This window comes from Arabidopsis lyrata, assembly GCF_000004255.2.
Source record: "Arabidopsis lyrata subsp. lyrata unplaced genomic scaffold ARALYscaffold_3, whole genome shotgun sequence".
Lineage (NCBI taxonomy): Eukaryota > Viridiplantae > Streptophyta > Magnoliopsida > Brassicales > Brassicaceae > Arabidopsis > Arabidopsis lyrata.
In genome coordinates, this window is record NW_003302553.1 from 14,591,513 (window position 1) to 14,601,565 (window position 10,053).

A 10,053-nucleotide genomic window follows, 5' to 3' on the forward strand; every position below is an offset into this window, starting at 1 on the left:
AATTGTCAGGTCCCTAGATACCCATCTTCTCCAAAGTCCAATCCATCTACGCCTTCCAATTCGCCACGTCACACAATCCTTACCGTTAGATACAAACGCGCCAACTTGTACAGGCAGAGAAAATGACTATCTTACCCTTATACATTATCGTCTTTATCCATTTGATATTTTCTTCTTCCGGTGACTCAAAATTCTCTCAGGTCAAAAGTTGCTTTCTGTTACGGCGGCGATGTCGACGATTTCGATCCATCGGACTGAACTGCTACGAATCACGCACAATCGGTCTCGAATTTCCCGGCAGAGATTTCGGAGAACTATCCCTCTTTGGAAATTAACGATCGATTCGAGATCTTCTGATACATCTAAGAAGGAAGAACTCTCTGTGAAGATATCAATTCCTCCTCAAGTTGATCAATTAAGACCTGAAGGTTTGAGATTCGATCGTTTGCAGCCTCCTGAGCAAGAGTTTGGTCATGAAGATAGATTGGAATTTGGTAAATTCGTAGCAAGAGAAGCTATGGTTGATGAAGAATATTGGGTAAGGTCACTCAAATTCTTCACCTCCGAGTCAATTTCGTTTATGGTTTCTTCTTAAGAGATTGATTTTTGTGTGTTTACTTGGAGTTTGTGTTAGACTGCAGCTTGGCTTCGTGCAGAGAGTCATTGGGAAGATCGTTCCAATGAAAGGTTCTTGTTCTCTATCTTTAGAGTAATCTTGTAACTTGTAAGCAAACAAAGAAGATGGTTAACAAATGAATTGTATTGAGTGTAATTGGTAGTGGTCTTTCGAGTCTGTCGAATGCGATTGAACCGTGTTTAAGGAAGTATTGGATAGTTTATAAGTAGCTTAGATTGAGTGGAGATGATTGGTATGGCTGATTGATGTTGTTCTTTTATAATCACAGATATGTTGATAACTACAAAAGGAAATTTGCAGAGCAGGTAGGAACTTATATCATTTTTATCTCTTTCTTTAAGTGGAGGAAACTTTGTTCAAAGTATGATATTCAAAATTACTATTTACGTTTCAGGAGTTTAATGCCATAAAAAGAAGATGTAAAGGGATGCAAGGACAGAAATGCTCATGTATCGTTGCGGTATAATATACTGTTTGCACTTATTTTTCATTGAGAGTTTGCGTTTATCAGCTTTTGTTGTTGTATTTATTAGGTAAAGAAGGAAGAGAAGCACATTAAACGTTCAGTAATCAAAAGTGTGGTTGGGACGCTTGATTTGAGTATTCGGTACTTCTTGCAGGGAGAGACCTTTCCTGGGGTATATTTCTTTCGTTTGAGAATTGGGATTCAATTTCTTACCTTGGCTGTATTATTAAAAGGCTCCTAATAAGTTACATTATGTGCAGGAAAAGGTAAAGTCTCAATTGTTCTGCAGCATAAACCGGGAAGGATCAAATAGGTATGGTTATATTGCTAATCTATGTGTTGCGAAATCAGCTCGCCGCCAGGGCATTGCTTGCAACATGTTACGTTTCGCTGTCGAATCAGCCAGATTGAGTGGTAAATAATGTTGATGGAAAAGAGAAAGGCCGTCTTTGTAATGATTGTATCTGAACCGTTAAATAAGTTGAACATTTGGAGAGAATGATCTAAACCATGTCTGGATTGTATTGGTGCAGGAGTTGAACAACTTTATGTTCATGTACATAAAAACAATTCAGTTGCTCAAGAATTATACCAGAAGACCGGTTTCAAGGTAAAAACCTCAAATTCATTACTCTAAAAAGTTGATAATCGGTTTTCCTGACCTGACACATATGCTGTGTTATTGGACCAGATCGTTGAAACGGGTAAATTTGAATCATTAGATGATGATACATACTTGCTCCAGTACACAAGATAACACACAAGAAAACTATCTTGGTTCTCTATGCCCTTTCTTGATTGTTTTTGTTTTGGAGAATGGGAGAGAAGAATCAAGACACAGAAGAGTGATTGATGGCTACATCTCGTGGCTCACTTGTTAATTTGTTTGTCATGTAAAGTATAGTCAAGTGTGTATTATGTCCAACTTTCATGTACAATAGTGTGTGCGTTGTGGAGAAGTGTATATTTGGCTTTGGATTCAAACCTGAAATATTTGTTTTCCCTATATCAAAATGTTTAAACCCATACTCATTCGAACACAAAAACAGAACTTAAGACTTAGATATTTAATATTTGCCTTAATACATATTAAATTAAAAACCAAACAACATTTGGACAAATTAGTGAAATTCGTCTCTGCTCTTCTTCTCCAAAAACAAACAAACAAAGCAGAGGGAGATGTCAGAGTTTCTTTCAGCTATCAGCAAGGTTCTTTGTAAGGTGACCCAAGAAGGGATTCATCTTCAAACCTAAGATCTTGACATTAGGGTTTGAGTGACCTTTAACGAATACATCGGTCACCTGCAAAAGAGAAAAGATAGGTTTCTTTTTGAGGTTTTGTCTGTTTCTTTGCGAAGAAGACGAGGGCTTTTTGGTTTTTAAGTTTCTTACCTGAGTGCATCCAAAGACCTTCAACACTTTCAAAGATGAACAGTTATCGACAAAGTAGCCTAATAAATCGTTCGACATTTCTCGGCACCAGGATACATCCAAAATCTGCAGCTTATCTGAATGTTTAGCAAGTGCTAGGGCCGTGTTGTGGCCAACCTGAACATAAAAAAAAATGTGTTGGTGTAACTTAAGCATGACTCTGTGGATTGGTGGCATAATGGGAAAGAGACCCGTTTACCTTCTTAACATTGTTTAGTGACAGCTCCTTCAGAGAACTGCCTGCGGTTTCTACAAATGCAGCTACAGCTTCATCACTATAGAGAGACATATGAAGCGTCTGTTAATTTTGACATACAACACCGCTATTACACAGTTCATAAGAACATGACTATATGTGTATTGATTTCAAGCTATAAAACAGATGATGTCTCCAAAAGCACCCGTCATTTAACACAGTAACACCATAAGTTTCTCACACATAACAAACATAACAAAATCATGGATAAGTTCTTATATATAACAGGCCATGTTACCATATCAAATGGCAACATAGCACAGTTGTACCGAAATAACATGAACATTTGAATGAGATAGTAACCTTCCAGTAAGCATGAATACAGATGGGTATAGAGACTTGCCTGAAAGAGTTGCGACAAAAAATCAATTTCTCTAGAGCTTGACAGCCATTTGCAAGGTAACCCAGTGAAGAATCCGTCAGCTTGCATACGTTAGCCAGGTCAAGCACACTTAAATTGGGACAGTTTTCAGAGATGGCTTTAACAGAAGAATCAGTTAATTTCCTGCATCAGATTAACAAAGCCAAATAAGGTAAAACCAATTCAGAGTCACAAATCAAAGGGGGTGAACAAGGAAATTCAAGAGGCATACCCAGAGTTGGTCAAAATCAGCTGCTTCAGGGTTTGTCCTATAGCAGTAACAAACTCCTTCAAGAACTGACCCTTGACTGAAGGAATATCCGCAAGGGACAATACTTCCAACTTCTCAAACTTTTTTAATGCTGAGACAATAAGTTTCATATCAATGTTTTGGCACTCGTTGATATACAGTTCCCTTAAAACTGACCCCAATGAATCAGATAACATATCAATGCTAGATGATGTTAGAAGAGAGCATTGGCTGAGATTAATAGATGTAATCGCAGGAGCAGAGGAAACAAGTGCCCGTAGCCCCACATCGGAAAGCCTGCATGCACCACTTAAAGATAAAGAAGATAGCATCGGCAACTGTTTTGGTGACCTTGCTAAGGTGGAATGTAATACATAATCTGGCATACAACGACCACACTGGTCGAGTTGAAGAACCTGTTTCACGAAGATGGCGAATGTTGACTTTCGTTACAATGTACACCTTAATGTCATCTTACGCATGAAGAACTTTATCTTAGGTATGACAATATGTTTATTACGGGATAATTCATGATTAATTCCTTTCAGTAACATTATTTCCAAGAACGGGCAGCTAACCTCACATACGATTCAATATCCAATCTAAGCCAATTACCTACATGAATAAAGTGGTACTGAAATGTTGTCTTGACAGGAATTTTTTCTTTTTCTTTTTTACCTAAATGCAATATATGATGCGGTATTAAAGTAAAACTGAACTTGTAAGAGTAAGTTACCATCAAGTTGCTGGTGTCACAGTTCTTAAAACACTCAGTGAATTGTTCCTCGGTAAGCCATGAGCAATCTGGAACACAAATTTCTGTTGGAGATCCCTGGACAAGAAGATCAAGAAAATGCACGTCCATTCTCCTAGAATCACAAAGCAATTGACAAAGTTTGACCCTCAGTGTGTCTGGAACATAGTCAAGCGAAGTGATGGCATCAGCATTCTTGACAAGAATTCGCAAGGATAGTTCTTGCAGAGATGGAGCCTTCCGAGGGGTAAGACTACAGTTTCTTTTGGGAACCCATATAGGTGGTGAAGATCTTTCTTTGTTGGAGACACCAATACCAACATATGGAGTCGTGTTCTCTTCTCTGTCCTTAATTATTTTAATGGCAGTAGAGAAAGGACCAGGCCAATCTTCAACCTGTAGTTCACCCTCTTTATCTGACAAGTCCTCTTCTTCCTCCATTTGAGCATCAAAACGAGCAAATCTGGAAGCATTCCTCTTGGCAATGTCACGAAAGTGCCGAGTTCTTGAACCGTTTCCAATCTCATTACTATTATGATTCTGCGTTTGTTCTACATTAACCCCCGCTGCAGCCAATTCTGGTACAGAGACAACCGGGGGCTCCTCATTGTTAACCAAGTTCTCAATTTCCATTGCTTCTTCACCAACTTCAATCGTAATTGGAGAAGAGACATCCTCCACCTGAATAACACCCTTTCCCTTCTCCTCCCGAGTATATTTTCTTCTACCCATAGAGCTACTCGGCTTCTCATAACTCTCAACACAAATGACATCACTTTCTCCATAGGAATCTTCCATTATCCCCTTTCCTTTGTTCTTACTCTCATTTTCTACTTCTACTAACGAGTCACCTAACACACCACTACCATTCCTATCTTCCATCACAGCCTTTCCCTTCTCCTCATTAACCATAAAGCTGGATTCTGAATCGAGTTTAACATCTCCATTAACCAAATCTCCACTATTCTCTAATTCATCCCTCACAATATTTTCCTCAACCAAATCCACACAAACCCTCTTTCGTTTACTCCTACTTCCGCCTAATTCGCTATCGAAATCAAACTTCCTAGACTCAATTTCAATTCCATAATCAACACCTCTCTTAGCAACTCTCTTCCCTGACCTTAAACTCAAAAACTTATCATCCACATTCAACTCTCTTCTCTCGCCACTAACCTCGTTTTCAGTGACACTATCATCGCCGTCAAATTGGTGTGCAAGACGAAGACTACGCCTCCGGGTAGTGTGAGTGGGTTCATCAACAAGACCCAATTCATCAGGCGAACGGTGAACATCGGGCTCTAGTGTCCGAGCAGGAGTCGACGGCTCAATGTCGGATTGTTTAGGGAGTGGCTTGGCTGAGACCGATGGGATTTCGCGAGATCGAAGAATCGTCATGGAAATTGAAATCTAGAGGAAATGGGAGAGGAGGGTTTACGAGGGTTTAGGTGAAGATGAAGAGGAATCGTCGGTTGGATTTAGGGTTTGTTGCCGATTTTCGCGCCAACCGATGCAATGGTTTTTTTGCCTCTTTTCTCACCATCGGAGCAATTTCTTTTATATTGACAGAATTATCACTTTAGTCAATAAAACATAATGGTCATTTAATTTTTAGGCAAAATTAATCATTTATACCATATTTTATTTATTTGACTAAAAATTTTCCATTTTTTATTTTTGAATATTGATTGTAGCAAATATTTTAAACGGATTTTTCTCGTATTTTTGGCTTTTCTATTTATAATCTCGATGATAGAATGAAGTTAGTTTTTCGATAGCTTCTATTCCATCTTCGCAAGAGAGTTATAACTTTTTGGTAAAGATCATGATATATTCAACTCTACAGAAATCAACACATTTAATTAAAATATGATAATATAGGTTTTGACCCAAATTGATCATATCCAATCCAAAAATAGATGGAAAAAAAAGTCGCTAGATAATTAAAGTTTTCTTCGGTTAAATTGGCTAGAAAAAAACTTACCAGTTTTGGATATATTTTCAAACTCGATTTAGTTATTCAATGGTAGATTATATTTTTGATAGCATGTTAAATCTGGTTGATGTTAATCTTTAGAAAAATATGATTCTGACTCATTATTTGTGGTAGCAAATTAAAAATTTGTGTGTGTGACTCTTCGGATTCATCAGTTGTTATAAAGAGTTGAGAAACAAGCAATCTCTTCATGTCTTGGCTTTTTTTTTTTTTTTTGGGGTTGTTGTGATAAATGTTAGTGAGTCTGCTTTTTCTTGATCATTTTTCTTAATTTGATAGACATTTCTGGTTAGATTTTGTTAAAGATTGGTCAGTAACTCTCTAACTTTGCTAGATTCTCTTTCTCTAATTTTGGCACTTTGGTTTTCTAAAGCTCTTTCTTTTATTGCTATGAAACATACATTTTTCTTAAGTTGTGTAGTTTAGTATCTCTTTTAACATAACATATAATTTCTCTTCCAATTTCATGTTCCCCTTGACTCTCTCTGCTTGGTTTCTATGAGATGCACTGCAATTTGAGTCACTATAGAGACAATTTACCTCACTTTTGTTCTCGTTTACTGCTTTAGATATGGGTCTGAACTCTGAAGGATATCTGTCTTTTAATTATATGAAGGGTTCATGATCTTTTTTAAACGTATGACCAAAGAGAAGAAAGAACGTGTAGAGTATATAGGTTAAAATAACATCAATAGTTTTGGAGAAAAAAAGAAATAGAATGTTGGACAGTGAAGCTAGATTATAGATTTTGATTGGTTTGATGGGGTTGAATTAGATAAATATCTCTGGTTAGATTTTGTTTTGGAGGTTTCTTTGTATTAATATGTTATAAAATCTGATTTTAAGAGCTTCAATGCTTTCTAGATTCATGGGTTGGTTGCTGATGAGAAGCTTGAGAAATTCTCAAAATGATTTTTTTTTTTTTTTTTTTTTTTTTCTCTTATTATGATTCGTTTTCTTTTAACATCCTTACTAAGTGTCATAAGAAAATCAGCATATTGTAGCTATGCAATGTCTATAGGTGATTTACTTATTATAAGTTTAGTAGGATCATTTTTCTTGTGCTTACATTAATACTGCATTTACAGTGGACTTGTTCTGACTAATAGCTACCATGAATTCTTATTCCTGACAAGTTTATCGTAAGTAGTTACGTAACTTAACCGACTACTTTAGAAAGTTAAAACTTTAATATATTTTATTTTTCATTTTCATGCGTAAATGATTTCATATTCACATATGTTTTGTTTTGATATCAATAGTAATCTTGATCAAATTTTGATGCGACAGATCTCCGGATAAATACTTGTTGTTTGTCTCTTGACCAATTTTTTTTGCTTTGTATCCATCTCTTTTTTCTTTCACTAAAAGTATGATTATTTTTTTATTTTTGGTCAAACAAAGTATGATTACTCCCTCCGTTTCATATTTCTTGTCGTTCTAGGTTATTTCACACAAATTAAGAAAACAATTAAAATTATTATTTTACTCCTAATTAATACATTATTTTGTTTGATATAAGTAATTAATAAGCTTAAAAAGTAGGGTTAAACTGGAAAATCTGACATAAATTTGCATTGTAAATATAAAACGACAAGTAATATGAAACAAAATTTTAACTCGTATTATATAACATTGGAACCAGCTGTTCAGACCATTACAACAGTGGAATATAATTAACCACTTACAAACATGTGTTACTACTATTCTATTACAACCTTAGGATTATCAACCGAAGAGAGATAATCCCATATTTATCTAAAGCAAATGTAGTCAACCGAAGAGAAATAATCCCATATTACAACCTTAATTTTTCTTTTCTTTTAACTCTATTCATGTACTAGGATATTCCAAAAAATAAAGATATTTCATTATAATTGTGTAGTCGATTCAACTGATTCAAGTCAACTATTAGATGACATAAACGTATATATCAAAATTGGGTTCTATCTTGAATCAAACTAAGTGACAATAAATAAATAAACACTATATCATATTCATTAATAATTAGGAAATTTTGCATCTAGATACACTTTTTTCGAATTCAATAACTCAATGGGACATTTTTAAGACATAAAACACTTTTCTTTCTTAAATTTTAGTTTTAGATAAAATGATGTCGTCACACACGCATCCACGTAAGCAGTTAACGGCCTCTTAACACCGTCACGGCTTAGGCATATATTTGCAAGATTTTGCAAGTTTGGGATGTAAATTTGAAATTTTAGTTGGTTAATATATGGACTTGCACAACAATACACTTTGGGTATGAATCGAAAATAGTGTTTTAGGTGAGGTATGAAATGACCGATTTTTCTGTAAACTTACAATGAAAACTAAGAATAGAATAGTTTCAGGCTCTTGTGATTCAAGTCTATAAATCAAAGAGGGACTAATGTGATGTTATTATAATCTGACATGAGAACTAAGAGATAAGTTATGAGGAATTACTCATAAAGTTGCAGAAATTATCTATGTAGGATTGATGTTTCTCAGTTTCTCTCGCTCTCCTGTCTCCCTCTTTTTTTTGTTCAGCAAAAACACAGCCGGTTTCCTTATCGAAGGAAAAAGACGCTTCACATCCATGTACTTAACATAGATTGCACGAAGTCCCTGTGATGATGACATTTTTAACGAAATTTTGGAAGTGTTTTTTAAACCTCCTAAACCGATACAACTTTATAATTTGGGATGTTATTTATGACATTTATAACTAGAAGGCATAAATCCCTTTTAAAACTTTATGTAATTTTTAATTTGAGCATAAATTCCAGATTCGAAAGAACATATAATTTGTAATTTGAGTCTAAACTCTAGATTTAGGAGAACAAAATCAAAATATACGAAATACAGTTATATATACAAAGTTATAAGTTATTTTTAGACAAAAAAAACCTGAATAGTCGAAAAAAACTTGAATAACCGAACCAAAAATACACGACCGATATACAACAAAAATCCGGAACATCTCAATAAAAGCTGAAATAGTCAAATACTCAAAATGTTTTGGTTCATACTCAGTTATTCAATTGATTACCGAACCGAATGTGATAAAACAAAAAGTATTTCGGTACTTATATAGATATTAAACTTTATAACCAAAAGAATATGAATCGAATAGAACCAAACCGAAACAGATCCGAATATCAAAACGCCGATAAATAATTATAAAATACTTTTAACGTTATTAAGCCAGAATTTTCTCATAATTTAATATAATATTTATATATAAAAAAAAGGATTGATGGTCGCAAACCTTTAACGTTATTAAGCCAGAATTTTCTCATAATTTTGACTTCATCGATTTATAATCTAGAAAGTTACAACTCTTGGATAAAAATTACACAATTCAACATATCTAATTAAAATCATGCTTTTCGTTTAGTAAATCGTCAACCAAATTTTATTGAATTTCAGTTACCGGTTTGACACAAATTAACCTGACGGACACTTCGCCGAGTCTAAATATATCTTCAAACTCGATTTGGGATCATTCAATAGTGGATTATATATTTTATAGCAGGATAAATATGGTTTCTTTTTAATATTTTAATAAATATGAATCAGACTCGTCATTGGTGGTAGGCTGGTAGCAATTGGACCGTAAGGGAATTGATATCGACAATTTGGGTGTGTGACTCTTCGGATTCATCAGATTTCTAGTGTGTTTCTTCTAGCTATCTCTCAATTTCTTAAGCTATTTCTCTTATCTTATTATATAAAGTATGGTTTTCACAGTTAATAACTCATAGGATCGTGACACGTGGCCAATCTATCGATCTTAGATTTTGACATGTGTAAATCAAAAATGTCCGATGATACTAATACGAAAATTATACGTTTTTATATCTTATCTATCTACAGTATGGTTTTCCAAGTTTAATAACTCATAGGATCGTGAC

The 10,053-nt window shown here is 34.8% G+C and overlaps 2 protein-coding genes across 3 annotated transcripts; one reads left to right on the forward strand and one right to left on the reverse strand.

The window, feature by feature from the left end:
• The first annotated feature begins 158 nt into the window (after positions 1-158).
• LOC9319799 lies at positions 159-2,109 on the forward strand. 2 transcript variants are annotated; one of them, XM_021031882.1, is made up of 8 exons: positions 160-538; positions 635-687; positions 906-942; positions 1,032-1,097; positions 1,171-1,275; positions 1,364-1,517; positions 1,637-1,713; positions 1,795-2,109. In XM_021031882.1, exons 1-8 carry the CDS (start codon positions 230-232, stop codon positions 1,858-1,860), a joined length of 867 nt encoding a protein of 288 aa, XP_020887541.1. In that variant the 5' UTR covers positions 160-229; the 3' UTR covers positions 1,861-2,109. The 2 variants fall into 2 exon arrangements, with proteins under 2 accessions (XP_020887542.1, XP_020887541.1); XM_021031883.1 differs by lacking the exon at positions 1,795-2,109 and having other exon boundaries at positions 159-538; positions 1,364-1,416.
• An 8-nt stretch (positions 2,110-2,117) lies between these two features.
• Positions 2,118-5,774, reverse strand: LOC9319800 (tonsoku-like protein). Its single transcript, XM_021031881.1, has 6 exons — positions 4,138-5,774; positions 3,384-3,817; positions 3,134-3,295; positions 2,734-2,809; positions 2,496-2,651; positions 2,118-2,405 (listed from the first exon to the last, which is right to left on the reverse strand). Exons 1-6 carry the CDS (start codon positions 5,551-5,553, stop codon positions 2,298-2,300), a joined length of 2,352 nt encoding a protein of 783 aa, XP_020887540.1. The 5' UTR covers positions 5,554-5,774; the 3' UTR covers positions 2,118-2,297.
• Positions 5,775-10,053: the final 4,279 nt, after the last annotated feature.